The sequence below is a fragment of the Rhinolophus hipposideros genome (genome assembly GCF_964194185.1).
Source record: "Rhinolophus hipposideros genome assembly, chromosome: 13".
Lineage (NCBI taxonomy): Eukaryota > Metazoa > Chordata > Mammalia > Chiroptera > Rhinolophidae > Rhinolophus > Rhinolophus hipposideros.
In genome coordinates this window covers 38,270,097-38,286,818 of record NC_138059.1, presented here as the reverse complement: position 1 = coordinate 38,286,818, position 16,722 = coordinate 38,270,097, and the positions used below count along the sequence as shown (strand labels likewise).

The following is a 16,722-nucleotide window of genomic DNA, read 5'->3' as shown; positions in this document are numbered from 1 at the left end:
TCTGATTTTGTTAGTGTCTTCTCTCATTTTATCTTAGTGAGTCTAGTCAAGGGTTTGTCAATTTTGTTAATCTTTTCAAAGAACCAGATTTTTGTCACATTAATTCTTTCTATTGTCTTTTTGTTCTCTATTTCATTTAGTTCTACTTTGATATTTGTTATTTCCTTTCTTCTTCTGATCTTGAGTTTCACTGGTTCTTCTTTTTTTAGTTCTTTGGTGTAACTTGAGGTTATTTATTTGGGATTTTTCTTGTTTCGTGAGATAGGCCTGTAATGGCATAAATTTCTCTCTTAAAACTGCTTTTGCTGCATTCCAAAAATTTTGGTAGGATGTATTTTCATTGTCATTTTTTTCTGTGTTCTTTTGATCTCTGCTCTAATTTCTTCTTTGTCTCAGTCGTTCTTTAAAAGTATGTTGTTTAATCTCCATGTGTTTGTGTTTTTTCCTGCTTTCTTTTTGCAGTTGATATCCAATTTCAAAGCCTTATGATCAAAGAATATGCTTGGTATGATTTCAATCTCCTTAAATTTGCTAAGCTGATTTTATGTACCAATATATGGTCTATCCTTGAGAATGTTCCATGTACATTTGAAAAGAATGCATAGTCTGATGTTTTAGGATGAAGTGCTCTATATATGTCAATTATGTCCATTTTATCTAATGTGTCATTCAGGGCTGCCATTTCATTATTTATTTTCTCTTTGGATGATCTGTCCATAGCTTTCAATGATGTATTTAAGTCCCCTAGTATAATTGTGTTTTGGTCAATTTCTCCCTTTAGTTCTGTTAGTAGTTGCTTGGTATATTTCGATGCTCCCTGATTGGGGGTATAAATATTGATGACTATTATGTCTTCTTGTTGTATAGTCCCCTTTAGCATTATGAAATGTCCATCTTTGTCTCTTGTTATCTTTTTCACCCTGAAGTCTGTTTCATCTGATATCATTATGGCTACACCTGATTTTCTCTGGGTACCATTTGCTTGGAGTGTCAATTTCCACCCTTTCACTTTGAGTTTATGCTTGTTCTTGTAGCTGAGATGTGTCTCTTGGAGACAGCATGTGGTTGCGTGTAGTTTTTTGATCCAATCTGCTACTCTGTGCCTTTTTATTGGTGAGTTCAGTCCATTTACAGTTAGGGTGATTATTGATATGAGAGGATTTCCTGTCATTCTATCTTTAGTTGTCTGTTAAGGCTCTGTCTCCTTTGCCTTTTTGTTGTTGTCTGTTATTTTTGTGTGATGCTATTCTGTGATGTTTCCCTCTGTTTCTTCTTTTATTACAGTGTATATTTCAGGTCTGGATGGTATTTTTTTGTTTTGTTTTGTTTTTGTTGAGAGCCCACTGGCCCATGTGGGAATCGAACTGGCAGCCTTCGGAGTTAGGAGCATGGAGCTCTAACGGCCTGTACCACCGGGCCGGCCCAGGTCTGGATGTTTTTTCAGTGGTTACCTTTAAGTTTATGTAAGGAAAGTCTGATATTTAGATTATTTCATTTTCTTCAGCACGCTTACTTTCTCCATTCCCGTATTCTGGTTCAGGCCTTTACTCTCCCCCTTTTTATGGTTCAGTTGCCACAAATTTTCCCGGTTGATGGTCGAACAGCCTCCTTTACAAATTTCTTGTAGTGCAGGTCGCGTATTATAAAATTTCCTCACCTTCTGTATGTCTGGAAAGGTCTATTCCTTCTTCATATCTGAAGGATATCTTTGGTGGATATATTATTCTTGGCTCATAATTTCTCTCTTTCAATAGTTTGAATATTTGGTTCCACTGCCTCCTGGCTTGTAGAGTTTCTGCTGAAAAATGTGATGATAATCTAATGGGCTTTTCTTCGTAGGTTACCGTCTTCTTTTCCCTGACTGCCTTGAGGATTCTTTCTTTGTTGTTGATTTTAGACAGCTTCAATACAGTGTGTCTTGGAGATGGCCTGTTGGGATTGAGGTAATTAGGTGTTCTATTTGCTTCTTGGATTCGAGGATCCAATTCTATCCACAAGTTTGGAAAGTTCTCATCAACAATTTGGTTGAATATATTCTCTGTTCCCCCAACTTCTCTCTTCTTCTGGTATGCTCATTATTCTTATATTGCTCTTTCTGATGGAGTCAGAAAGTTCTTGTAGAGTTCTTTCATTTCTTTTAAGTCTCAAGTCTCTTTCTTCTCCATCTGTGTAATTTCCAGGTTCTATCTTCGATGTCACTGATTCTTTCCTCCATCTGGTCAGCTCTACTACCTAAGCTGGTTATTTCATTCTTAATTTCTTCTGTTGAGTTCTTAATATCCAGAAATTCTATTTGGTTCTTTTTTAAAATTTCAATATCTTTTGTAAAATGCTCATGTTGTTCTTTGATTGTGTTTCAAGTTCATTAAACTGCCTTTCTTTGTTTTCTTACATCTCATTGAGTATTTTCAGAACTGCAATCTTGAATCTCTGTCATTTAAGTCACATATTTCCATATCTTTAAGTTCCTTTTCTGGAGACTTTTTCTTTCTGAGCTGTCTTGTTGCTTTGCTTATTAATGGCAATTACTGATTCATTATTTCTCCTCCTAGACATCTACAGGAGTGGTTTTTGCTAAAGGTTAATAGGAGGAGGTTTTTCTTTTGTTTTCCAGTACTTGATGGTAGAATGTTTTATTTTCTCTCCGCCTGCAGCCTTTTTTCTCTCTCTCACATTGTAGTGCTATGTTTTCTCTGCACTATTCCAGCTTCTCACACAATGGGGGGATTCAGTGGGAGAGGGGCTGCTCCTCTGTTAATAGTTCGCCTGCGTCCCAGGGTGAAGTGTCTGTGTGGGTATGCGGAGATCTTTTGAAGTTCCAAAGCTTCTCCTGCACCAGATTCAGAGCCCGTATGTTTCAGCAGTTCTGTTTACTCCTGTAGGGATCTACCCAGATAGTTGGGACCAGAGGCAGGGTGAGTTGTGAGAGGTGGCCCAGAGAAATGGTGGCGACCACCATCACAACCGGTCCTGCTTCCACAGCTCTCTTCCGTTTTCCGGAACTAGTTGGGCTGTGAATGTGTGTTTGCAGCCACAGTTCTCTGAGCAGCGAATATTCTGTTCTTTTGATCTAACACTGCTACTGTTGTGCTTCTAGCACTGGGCAGTTGGGGGCGGGGCGAACTCTGTAGGGTAGGGAGGGGGCGGCTAGACTCCGTGCCTAAGGCTTCTGTTCTCTGTTCAGCAGTGTGGGCTTCAACCACCGTTTTCAGCCTTCTTCCCTCAGTCTTTTCTACGAGTGCTCTGCCCTGAGCGTTGTGTTCAGCTCTGTTATATGCTACCCCCTCAGCCCTGTGGTCCATAAATGTAGCCCTAGCAACCCGAGTTCTTCCCTCTCCCGCAGCTGTGGTTGTTCCGGGATGCAGCTAGCTCGGAGCACTGAGCTAGGTCTGCATCCTGCGCCCTGCGTCTCTGTCTCTGCAGTTCTATTTTCCCTCCTCCCCTGCTAGCGCAATTCGCCCACCTTTAGGTGAATTTAGTAGTGGGCCTCTTCGTCTTCTCTGTCTGCTGTGCAGGGAGTATTTTTTGGAGTTATTGTTGTTCAGTTATTTGTAAATTCCATGGGAGCTTTACAGAGGCTCAAGTCATGCCGCCATTTTGATGACGGCTTTCCATTGTGGTATTTTCATAGGTAATATGAAAGAACTCAGAAAAGAGAAATCAGAGAATAATGATGTTCATTGGATACCTTATATGTGACTCTTTTTGTCTTTTCTAGTTTGAAATACCTCTGGACTCCTTATGTGTGCATGTTAGCAGCATCTGGTGTATGTTCTCCTGAACTTTGGACGACACTTTTTAAGTGGTTTCGATTACGAACTGTACACCCAATATTGTTGGTAAGTCATTGTTATTTCCGGTTAAGTACTTGTTTCTCCTCCAGTTATGTATGCATAAGTGAAAACCATATTAAATACCATTGAAATAGCATGAGTGAATCACGTTATGACTTATAGGTAGAAAAAGAGATCCTGTGAAAAACATTTTTTTATAATTTCTGAGTGTAAAAGTAATGCTTTTTAATGCAGACAACTTAAAACATAAAAGGTAAAAAAAGTGAATTAAGAATGTGAGAGGTTATCAAGAATTTTTATATCTTTGTTGGTTTGATTTAGAACTATGGTATGTTTTCAATGTGCATGTACCTGCTATTTGCAATGTGCTTGGAATACAAAGACAAATAAAACCTGATTAATTTCATCAAGTAGATTATAGTCTCCTGGTAATAAAAAGAGATAATAGAAAGTATTGACAGGATGCTATTGGAACATAGAGAAGGGCTAGTTAATTTAGTTTCTTTGGAATTCAAAGACTTTCCAGTATGACGTTTGACAGACAATGAGTTACAAGTTAAATGAAGGGGAAAGAAAGGGTAATTGTGGTAGAAGTAATAAACACAGATTGGCAAAGAACTTGATGTAATCAAAGGGAATGAAAACTGAGGCAAAGAAAAAATATGATATATTTAATTTTGTTGGCACACAAAATGTGAGATGGGGGTGGTCAAGAAATGAGACTAGAGAAGTTATAAAGGCTAAAGTCATAGAGGCCTTTGAGTGTCATCTTGTGGCCCTTGGTCTTATTCTATAGGTGGTAGGAAGGCAATGAGATGTTTAAGGGTGTGAGAGAGTCAGGCTCACATGTTCTCTCAGCTTACTCTTACAGTTTTGTGATAGATAGACATAATGTGACAGACTGGAGCCAAGAAGAACACTGTCACTCAGGTACAGGCCTTGGTGGATGAAAGTAATAAAAGCTTCAATTCATTGAATGCTCACTATGTATCAGGTACTGTTCAAAGCATTTCACATGCTATTCAACCCTTACAAACACCATATTGGTTAAGTTTCATTAACTGTTTTTTGTAGACGAAGAAACTAAAGCTTAAACTGGTTAAATAACTTCCCTGAGATTACATAGGTTGTAAATCTGGAAAGCATGATTCATACCTAGGTTTTTCTGACTGCAAAGCCCATTCAATTAATACTGTGCTATACTGGAGTGAAAAAAATGGTTGGACGATTGATAAAACTTGAAGCTTGATTAAGTATGGGAGAATGAGGAAGAGAGAGAAATCATAGATATTTCCTAGGTTTCTGGTTTGTAAGACTATAGATCATGGGGTCACCAGTGGACATGGAACAATAAGAAGTTTCTGGAAGGAAGATGGTGAATAATTATCTTTAATAATAGTCATGTTGTATTAGGCCAGTCTTTTTCCAAAGGAATTTATACATTCTTATTTTAGCATACTAGTATGTTGATACATATTAGCTATTTTTCTTTTGTTAATTCATTATCTTTTTGTCATTGTTAGCTTTTTAGGTTCAGTAACCTTTGTATGCTCTTCACAACTTAAATTCCTGGGAAAATTGTCAAATATTGATTTCCTATTTGAAATATTATATGAGTGTTATCATTTTTATGTTCTGCCTTAAATTTATATAATAAATATATGTCTCACTTTACCTCCAGTTTAGTTGTCTTAAACTTATCATTAGTCTTCACCCATCTCACTCTATGAACTAGGTTTCATGCTGACTTAAAGTTCTCTGACTGAAATTTTTATAACTATATTGATAGGTGGTTGGTCATAGAATCAGTGTTTAGTCCTTTAAAGTACATTCTGAAATATATTTATCCATAACATTTTGCTTTAATATTTTAGGCTTTTATTCTGAGCATGGCTGTGCCCACTATAATAGGTCTCAGCTTATGGAAGGAGGTAAGAAAATCAAATTTTTATATTAAAATATACTTTACTTACAAAGTAGTGATAAATGTGTATGTGTGTGTAGGATACTTATATTGAGACAGTGTTCTAACAAAATAAAGTCTGATACTCTTAGTAATGCTTAATTTTTTATCATTAGGAACGTGATAGAAAAGATAAAACATTTTTAGAATGCCATCTGATGCAATTTCCTGTTGTCTGATGCTGTCATTAATTCAATTTATAATTGGCAAAGGAAATTGCTGAATAAATTAGTCAATATTAAAACGTATTTTGGGTACTTCAAAATTTAAATATCTATAAAATAATATAAATTCTTGAGCTTATAACATGAAACTAATTGCCAATAAACATGTGAATTATTTAACTCAAAATTAATTAATTTGCCTGTTATGTGTGTACATAAAAGATACAACTGATGATTGTTTGCTGATGATAAAATTATTTACTGAGTTTAAATTACCCATAAAATAGATGATTTGGATTGAGAAGAATGAGCAGGTCACTGAAAGAAAGTAAAGAGAGTTATGACATTTTTTCAGTAAGAACAATATTGTAATATTGTTTGCTTTAAGTGAGTTTCTTAGTCTTTTGAAATACTCTAGAATAGTTTTAAATTTTCTAGATACTTACACACACTTTTTGGGGATTTTGTTTTGCTTTTTAGTTTTTTCCAAGATTAATGACAGAATTAACGGAACTACAAGAATTCTATGACCCAGATACAGTGGAACTTATGACCTGGATAAAGTAAGAATTGAACTGCTGCCCAAGACTATTAAACTATTAATTAATCATTGTATACTATCTAGTGGATTCAGGAGAAATAATAAATTAATGTTTTTTCAAATTCTCATAAAATTAAGGAATTTTACACTGTGCTTTTAGGGATATTTAATTTTTTATTGGACTTATAATTCTAATTTTCTAATTGAACTTCTTTGAAAATTGATAAGTTTGAGATTTGAGACTCTTCGCCATCTGACACCTAGCAATGTGGAATAAAAAGGAACAAATATCCTTTTATTTAGATAGTCAAAAGGATGCTTCTTTTGCCTTAGGTTGAAGGTGGATGAGTGGTGAATTGCTAGTCTTGGTAACGAAGTTTACCAAGATTTTTAATTTCAATTTTTAATTTCAATTTTTGCCCACATAGGACAAGAGATGTGGCCTTCAACTTATGAAAGCAGAGAATTGTAATTGAGATGCCTTTTTCCCTCTCTCAACACACACGTATATAACTAAGAGACCTCAAAGGGTAAAAGAATAGACTAGCAAAAGACCCATCAAGTGGCAGAGAAAGATGATGAGAAAGCATGTCTTCTGTGGCCTCAGCTCTTGGTCAAAAAAAAAAGATCTCTTTGAATTTCAAGCAATGGGTCTGAATTTACATGAGTTTGTAGTTTGAAATTATACTTGACTAATCCAGGAAACCCCAAATCAAGAAATCAGCATAAAAAATTGGTTCTAGAGTAATGCAGAGTGCCTGACATACCAACCCAGGCTACAGGAATTCCACAAATAAAGCTTCGTGAATCTGAGGTCTAAAATTACAAAACACATGAGGAAACAACCTAACATAGCAAAAATCAGCTGTCTAAAATTAGAGTTCTAGTTCTAGCAATTTCTAATAATAAAATTTGTATCAGTTAGTTTTACTGCATAATAGACTACCATAAAACTTAATGGCTTGCAATCAATAAGGATGTGTTATTTTGTACCATTTTGTGGGTCAGCTGAGTGTAGGCAATGGGAAGGATTTTTCTGCTCTGGGCCAGCTCAGCTGGGACTGGATAGTCTGGCATGGCTGCCGTCACATGTCTGGGGTTGGGTAGGTATCAGCTGAAGGGATAGAATTGACTTGGCCACATGCCCCTCATCATCCACATTAGCCTGGGCTCATTTACAAGGTAGTGGCTGTAGAGCAGCCACTAGAGCAGGCTAAGAGCAGCAAGACAGGGCAAGTCTCAATGTCAAGCATGTTTTGTCTCTGCTTACATTATGTTTGCTGTTGTTTGTTTGCCAAAGCAAGTCACATAACCAAGATGAGAGTTTCCTCCTAGAGCATAGCTATACAGAGAAGAATCATTGCAGCCACTTTGCATTCAGTCTGTCCCATGGATAGGGACTGAAATAACTACTTTGAAAATTATTGAAGACATAGAAGGAGAAATTAAAACATGAAAAGGAATGAAACACTATCAGAAGAGGCCAGGAAACTGGGTGGAGGGGAGACAAAAAAATATTTCTAGAAATGTACTAGGTTTATAGAATAGGTATATAGAAATAAGAATAGGTCTTATTGTAAGGTCTTATACTGTAATGACACCCCCTTGAATATATAAAAATTGTTTTCTGTAGATTATCCATCAACACTTTTTGTGAATTGTATTTACTGTTGTGGAACTGACTATATAGCTTTGTGTGATCATTAATAAAAGAGGGAATTATATCTATATGTGTGATTTATCATAATACGTATTTTCAAAAACAGCAGAGCCCTGAACATAGGACATTGTACATCAGACAACTGGATGTTTATGTTACTATGGTATAATTATTCTGTTTCATGTTAGTTTCTTCATTACTGGATGCTCCCCGAGGATAATGGCTGTGTGCCATCTCTATTTCTAAATAAATGAAAGCAATAGAGTAGCCCTTTGGGACCTGGATCTGAGTTTTGTATTCTTGCAAGTGGCATGTATCTGGGACTTTGGATCATGGCTCAGAGTGGAGAAGTCCTATATGGGATATCTGGAGACAGATGCGGGGTAAAGATAGGGAAGGAGCGGAGGATAGATGGATCTGGAAAGAGGTGGGTTGTGCTGATTAATATTTGCAAAAAGATGAATTTGACAATTCACAGTGTCACTGTTGAATTGATCACACTATATAGAATAGTTATATTCCTGGCACTTTATCCCATTACCTTGCATTATTTTTTAATAGCATTATTACCACCTGACTTACATGTGTATTGTCTTCCCTCTGCTCCCTCTTGAAAGCAAGGGTCTTGTCTCCACTTCCCTCCCAAAAGAATTTCTGTATCTTCAGCACTTAAAATCATTTCTGGTACATCGTAGGTGCTCAATTTTTTTTGAATGAATCTAGAAATGAAATTAAATGAAAGCTGACATTGAAACTTAAGTATACAGTACATTGTAAGTTGCCTGATATTTCAGAGTTGGTATAAATCAGTAATCTAAATAAACAGTATACTTACCTTTCCAGTGTACAAATCTTTATGGTTCTTTGCAGAAGGCAAGCTCCAGTTGCAGCTGTGTTTGCAGGGAGTCCACAGTTAATGGGTGTGATTAAATTATGCACTGGATGGATGGTAACAAGCTTGCCTCTTTACAATGATGATGATCTTCTCAAGAGAAATGAAAATGTAAGATATTTTAGATTCTACATTTGGATCTTTTTTAACATCACTATTTTAGTATAGTTTTGTAATGATGCATATGTTCCTGGTTAACTAGGAAAATCCAATTAATTTAGAAGAGTTAATTAGCTTTAGTTTTTAAGAAGCCGCATAATACATTTAACCAAGAGGAGAGCCAAAATTAAAATACTAAAGGTTTTGTGAATGTTTCTTGAAGAAACAAGTTTTTCTGCAAAGTTTCAAAGGAACTGATGTGTAATCTTTCACAAAGAGAAACATAATTTTGAAAATCCTGTTCTGAAATTATTAAAAGAAAGCTCTCAATTAATGTCTTGATACACTTTGTATTTCCAAGCTAAAATTCTATCACTGTGATTTATTTTTCAGTATGGGCTGTTATACTTAGTATAACATTAGAATGGTATCTAACTACTGTTGTTCAGGGAATATATTATTTTGAATGGGTTTAAATGGTAACTTCACATCTGGAGGCAATGACCAACTGAATCTGAGTTCCAAATATTCTGTTTTTCAATTGGAGAGTTTTATATAGTTTAAGTATAGTTTAAGCTAAGAAGAAAATATAGCAGCATAGAAGTTAGACTATAGTATGGAGAATAGACTCTAAGAAGGCAGTCTCTAGAATTACAGTATCTATCTCTGCCACATACTATCTCTGCCACATACTGGCTTGTTACCTTGAGCAATTTCATTTGGGGGAGGAGGTGATTTCCACAATGCCTTTTTAAAGTGAGACATAATGACACATAGCATTGTATTAGTCTCAGGTAAACAACATAATGATTTGATGTTGTATATATTATAAAATGATCACATTAAATCTAGTTGACATCTACCACCATAAATATCTACAAAAAATTATTTTCTTGTGATGAGAACTTACAAGATCTATTCTCTTAGCAACTTTTTTTTTTTTTTTACGGCTCAAAGCTTTATGCTTTTTTTTTTTTTTCTTTTTTTTTTTTTTAATTAATTTTATTGGGGTGACAATTGTTAGTAAATTTACATAGATTTCAGGTGTACAATTCTGTATTACATCGTCTATAAATCCCATTGTGTGTTCACCACCCAGAGTCAGTTCTCCTTCCATCACCATATATTTGATCCCCTTTACCCTCATCACCCACCCCCCACCCCCTTACCCTCTGGTAACCACTAAATTATTGTCTGTGTCTATGAGTTTTTGTTTCTCATTTGTTTGTCTTGTTCTTTTTGGTTTATATACCACATATCAGTGAAATCATAGGGTTCTCTGCTTTTTCTGTCTGACTTGTTTCACTTAGCATTATTCTCTCGAGATCCATCCATGTTGTCACAAATGTTCCTATATCATCTTTCCTTAACGCCGAATAGTATTCCATTGTGTATATGTACCACAACTTCTTTATCCATTCATCTATCGAAGGACATTTTGGTTGTTTCCATGTCTTAGCCACCGTAAACAAAGCTGCAATGAACATTGGCGTACACGTGTCTCTATAGAGAAATGCTTTTATATTTTTGGGGTAGATACCCAGGAGAGCGATTGCTGGGTCATACGGTAATTCTATTCGTAATTTCTTGAGGAACCTCCACACTGCCTTCCATAGCGGCTGCACCAGTCTGCATTCCCACCATCAGTGTATGAGAGTTCCTTTTTCTCCACAGCCTCTCCAACACTTGTTACTATTTGTTTTGTTGATGAAAGCCATTCTAACTGGGGTGAGGTGATATCTCATTGTGGTTTTCATTTGCATTTCTCTGATGATTAGCGATGTTGAGCATTTTTTCATATGTCTATTTGCCATTTGTATATCCTCTTTGGAGAAATGTCTCTTCAGGTCCTCTGTCCATTTTTCAATTGGGTTGTTTGTTTTTTTGTTGTTGAGTTTCATGAGTTCCTTGTATATTTTGGATATTAGTCCCTTATCAGAGGAACTGTTTGCGAAAATCTTCTCCCATTCAGTTGGTTGCCTCATTATTTTGTCAATAGTTTCTTTTGCTGTGCAGAAGCTTTTCAGTTTCATATAATCCCATTTGTTTATTTTAGTTTTTACTTCCATTGCCTTTGGAGTCAAATTCATAAAATGCTCTTTGAACCCAAGGTCCATAAGTTTAGTACCTATGTTTTCTTCAATGCAGTTTATTGTGTCAGGTCTTATGCTTAAGTCTTTGATCCATTTTGAATTAATTTTGGTACATGGTGACAGATAGCAGTCCAGTTTCATTCTTTTGCACGTAGCTATCCAATTCTGCCAGCACCATTTATTGAAGAGGCTGTCTTTCGTCCATTGTATGTTTTTAGCTTCTTTGTCAAAAATTATCTGTCCATATTTCTGTGGTTTTATTTCTGGGTTCTCAATTCTATTCCATTGGTCTATGTGTCTGTTTTTCCGCCAATACCAAGCTGTTTTGATTATTGTAGCCCTGTAGTACAAGGAAAAATCAGGGAGTGTGATACCTCCAGTATTGTTCTTTTTTTTTAATATTGCTTTGGCTATTCGGGGTCTTTTGTGGTTCCAAACAAATCTGATGATTTTTTGTTCTATTTCTTTAAAAAATGCCATTGGGATTTTAATGGGGATTGCATTAAATCTGTATATGGCTTTGGGTAATATGGCCATTTTAACTATGTTGATTCTTCCAATCCATGAGCACGGAATGTCTTTCCATTTCTTTGTGTCTTCTTCAATTTCTTTCAGAAATGTCTTATAGTTTTCAGCATATAAATCCTTCACATTCTTGGTTAAGTTTATTCCTAGGTATTTTATTCTTTTTGCTGCAATTGCAAAAGGAATTGTTTTTTTCTATCTCTTTTTCTGAGATTTCATTGTTGGTATATAGGAAAGCAATGGACTTTTGTACGTTGATTTTGTAGCCAGCAACTTTACTATATTCATTGATTGTTTCTAATAGCTTTTTGGTGGAGTCTTTAGGGTTTTCTATGTATAGCATCATGTCATCTGCAAAGAGTGACAATTTAACTTCTTCATTCCCAATTTGGATGCCTTTTATTTCTTTCTCTTGCCTGATAGCTCTGGCGAGGACTTCCAACACTATGTTGAAAAGCAGAGGTGATAGGGGACAACCTTGTCGTGTTCCTGAACGTAGAGCAAAGGGCTTCAGCTTTTCACCATTAATTATGAGGTTAGCTGAGGGCTTGTCGTATATGGCCTTTATTATGTTGAGGTATTTTCCTTCTATACCAATTTTAGTAAGTGTTTTAATCATAAATGGATGTTGTATCTTATCAAATGCTTTTTCTGCATCAATTGATAGAATCATATGATTTTTGTCCTTTATTTTGTTTATGTGATGTATCACATTGATGGATTTGCGAATGTTGAACCATCCTTGTGCCCCGGGGATGAACCCCACTTGGTCGTGATGAATAATCTTTTTAATGCATTGTTGTATTCGATTTGCTAGAATTTTGTTTAGGATTTTAGCATCTGTATTCATCAGAGATATAGGTCTGTAGTGTTCTTTTTTTGTGTTGTCCTTACCAGGTTTTGGTATCAGGGTAATGTTGGCCTCATAAAATGAGTTAGGGAGTACTGACTCTTCTTCAATTTTTTGGAAGAGTTTGAGCAGGATTGGTATTAGATCCTCTTTGAAGGTTTGGTAGAATTCACTGGTGAAGCCATCTGGTCCAGGACTTTTGATTTTGGGAAGGTTTTTGATGACTGATTCAATTTCGTTACTGGTGATCGGCCTGTTAAGATTTTCCAGTTCTTCACGATTCAGCCTTGGAAGGCTATATGTTTCTAAGAACTTGTCCATTTCTTCTAAGTTATTAAATTTGGTGGCATATAGTCCTTCATAGTATTCTTGGATAATCCTTTGTATTTCTGTGCTGTCCGTGATAACTTCCCCTTTTTCATTTCTGATTTTGTTAATTAGTGTCTTCTCTCTTTTTATCTTAGTGAGTCTAGCCAAGGGTTTGTCGATTTTGCTAATCTTTTCAAAGAACCAGCTTTTTGTCACATTAATTTTTTCTATTGTCTTTTTGTTCTCTATTTCATTTAGTTCTGCTCTGATTTTTGTTATTTCCTTTCTTCTGCTGACCTTGGGTTTCGCTTGTTCTTCTTTTTCTAGTTTTTTAAGGTGTAACATGAGGTTATTTATTTGGGATTTTCCTTGTTTCTTGAGATAGGCCTGTAATGATATAAATTTCCCTCTTAAAACTGCTTTCGCGGCATCCCAAAAATTTTGGTAGGATGTATTTTCATTGTCATTTGTTTCTATGTATCTTTTGAGCTCTCCTCTAATTTCTTCTTTGACCCAGTCGTTCTTTAAAAGTATGTTGTTTAATCTCTATGTATTTGTGTTTTTTCCTGCTTTCTTTTTGCAGTTGATATCCAATTTCAAAGCTTTGTGATCAGAGAATATGCTTGGTATGATTTCAATCTTCTTAAATTTGCTGAGGCTGATTTTGTGTCCCAATATATGGTCTATCCTTGAGAATGTTCCATGTACACTCGAAAAGAATGTATAGTCTGATGTTTTAGGATGAAGTGCTCTATATATGTCAATAATGTCCAATTCATCTAATGTGTCATTTAGGGCTGCGATTTAGTTATTTATCTTCTGTTTGGATGATCTATCCATAGCTGTCAATGATGTATTTAAGTCCCCTAGTATAATTGTGTTTTGGTCAATTTCTCCCTTTAGTTCTGTTAGTAGTTGCTTGGTATATTTCGGTGCTCCCTGATTGGGGGCATAAATATTGATGACTGTTATGTCTTCTTGTTGTATACTCCCCTTTACCATTATGAAATGTCCATCTTTGTCTCTTGTTATCTTTTTCACCCTGAAGTCTGTTTCATCGGAAATCATTATGGCTACACCTGATTTTTTCTGGGTACCATTTGCTTGAAGTGTCAATTTCCACCCTTTCACTTTGAGTCTATGCTTGTCCTTGTAGCTGAGATGTGTCTCTTGTAGGCAGCATATGGTTGGGTTTAGTTTTTTGATCCAATCTGCTACTCTGTGTCTCTTTATTGGTGAGTTCAGTCCATTTACATTTAGGGTGATTATTGATATGTGAGGATTTCCTGTCATTCTGTCTTTAGTTTTCTGGTAAGGCTGTGTCTCCATTGTTTCTTTGTCTTTTTGTTGTCTGTTATTTCTGTGTGGTAGTATTCTATGATGTTTCCCTCTGTTTCTTCTTTTATTACAGTATATATTTCAGATTTGGATGTTTTTTGAGTGGTTACCCTTGAGTTTATGTAAAAGAAAGTTTGATATTTAGAGTATTCCAGTTTCTTCAGTACGCTTACTTTCTCTATTCCCATATTCCAGTTCAGGCCTTTACGCTCCCCCTTTTTATGTTTCGGTTGCCACAAGTTGTCCCTGTTGATGGTGGTCTAATAGCCTCCTTTAGTCGTCTTGCCTGTCTGCTGTGCAAGGAGTCCTTTGTGGAGTTATTGTTGTCCGATTCGTTGTAAATTCCAGGGGAGCGTTACAGAGGCTCACCTCACGCCGCCATTTTTTTTTAGCAACTTTTAAATATGCAATACAGAATTATTAATTATAATCACCATGCTGTGTGTTACATCTTCAGGCCTTATTTATTTTATAACTGGAAATTTATGCCTTTTGACTCCCTTTACTCACTTTTCCCACCAACCACCATCTGTTGCCTGGTTATGTGTATATATTTTTGTTTGTTTTTTTGTGTTAGATTTCACATATAAGTGAAATCATATGACACTTGTCTTTCTCTGTCTGACATAGTTCACATAGCATAATGCCCTCAAGGTCCATCTATGTTCTTGCAAATTGCAAGATTTCATTCGTTTTTTATGGCTGAATAATATTCCATTGTACATATGCCCACATTTTCTTTGTTCATCTATTGCTGGACATTTAGGTTGTTTCCATGTCTTAGCTATTGTAAGTAATACTGCAGTGAACATGTGGGTGCATATATTGTTTGAAATTAGTGTTTTCAAAGGGCGGCCAGTTAGTTCAGTTGGTTAGAGCACAGTGTTCTTAACAACAAGGTTGCCGGTTTGATCCCCACATGGGCCACTGTGAGCTGTGCCCTCTACAACTGGATTGAGACAATTACTTGACTTGGAGCTGATGGGTCCTGGAAAAACACACTTAAAATAAGTAAAAGTTTAAAAAAAAAATTAGTGTTTTCATTTTCTTCAAATGCATACCCAGAAGTGGAATTGTTGGGTCATATGGTAGTTCTATTTTTAATTTTTCGAGGAACCTACATGTTGTTTTCCATAGTAGTAGCACCAATATGCAATCCCACCACAGTCATGAGGGTTCTCTTTTCTCCACGTCTCCACCAACACTTATTTCTTCCCTTTCTGATAATAGCCATTCTAACAGGTATGAGGTGATATCTTATTGTAGCTTAGATTTGCATTTCCCTGATGATTAATGATGTTGAGCATCATTTCATGTACTTGTTGGCCACCTGTATGTCTTCTTTGGAAAAACATCTATTCAGATCCTCTCCCCACTTTTAAATCAAGTTGTTTTTGGTTGATATTGTTGAGTTATATGAGTTCTTTATATGTTTTGGATATTAATCCATCATTGGTTGTATGATTTGCAGATATCTTCTTTTATTCAATAGCTTGCCTTTTTATTTTGTTGATGTATTCCTTTGCTCTGCAGAAGCTTTTTAGTTTGATGTAGTCCCATTTATTTTTGCTTTTGTTTCTCTTGCCTTCAGAGTCCAATCCAAAAAAAACATCGCCAAGACAGATACCAAGGAGCTTACTGCCTGTGTTTTCTTACAGGAATTTTATGGTTTCAGATGTTATATTCAAGTCTTTAATCTATTTTGAGTAATATTTGTGTATGGTGTAAGATAGTGGTCTGGTTTCATTCTTTTGCATGTGGTTATACAGTTTTCCCAACACCATTTGTTGAAGAGACTGTCCTTTCCTCATTGTATATTCTTGACTCCTTCATCGTAAATTAGTTGTCCATATAGGTTTGGATTTTTTCTGGGCTCTCTAGTATTTTTTCTTTCCAGTTACAGTTGACATTCAATATTATTTTATATTAGTTTTAAGTGTACAGCGTAGTGGTTAGACATTTATATAATTTACAAAGTGATACCCCCCATTAGTCTAGTACCCACCTGGCACTAAACATAGTTGTTACAATATTTTTGACTAGGTTCTCTCTTCTTTTCCATTGATCTGTGTGTCTGTTTTTTTTTTTTTTTTGCCACTGCCATACTGTTTTGATTACTATACCTTAGTAGTATACTTTGAAATCAGGGAGTGTGATCTCTCCAGCTTTGTTATTCTTTCTACAAATTGATTTGGCTATTCAGGATCTTTTGTGGTTCCATACAAATTTTAGAATTATTCTAGTTCGGTGGAAAATGCCATTGGAATCTCAATAGTGATTGCATTCAATCTGTAGATTGCTTTGGGTAGTGTGGACATTTCAACAATATTAATTCTTGCAATCCATGAGCATGGCATATCTTTCCATTTATTTGTGTCTTCAGTTTCTTTAATTTTGAGCGAGTATTTGAATCTGGAAATAATAATAGTTCTCATCTCCTAGTTATGAGAATGAAATGAATAATGCACCATGCCTGAAATATAGTACAATTTGT

At 35.7% G+C, this 16,722-nt stretch overlaps 1 protein-coding gene across 20 annotated transcripts in view; it reads left to right on the top strand.

The window, feature by feature from the left end:
• DPY19L4 (dpy-19 like 4) overlaps positions 1-16,722 on the top strand; it is a 94,700-nt gene that overhangs the window by 70,102 nt on the left and 7,876 nt on the right. For 18 of the 20 annotated variants that reach the window (XR_013994754.1, XR_013994755.1, XR_013994756.1 and 15 more), the window contains 4 exons: positions 3,719-3,839; positions 5,669-5,725; positions 6,402-6,484; positions 8,993-9,125. Coding sequence is in view for 14 of the 20 variants with exons in the window: in XM_081070542.1 (XP_080926668.1) it covers positions 3,719-3,839; positions 5,669-5,725; positions 6,402-6,484; positions 8,993-9,125 (394 nt within the window). In the remaining 6 variants the exon portion in view is untranslated. Of the gene's footprint in view, positions 1-3,718; positions 3,840-5,668; positions 5,726-6,401; positions 6,485-6,890; positions 8,405-8,992; positions 9,126-16,722 lie in introns of those variants that run through there. The other 2 variants (XM_081070548.1, XM_081070546.1) reach the window with 1 other exon arrangement.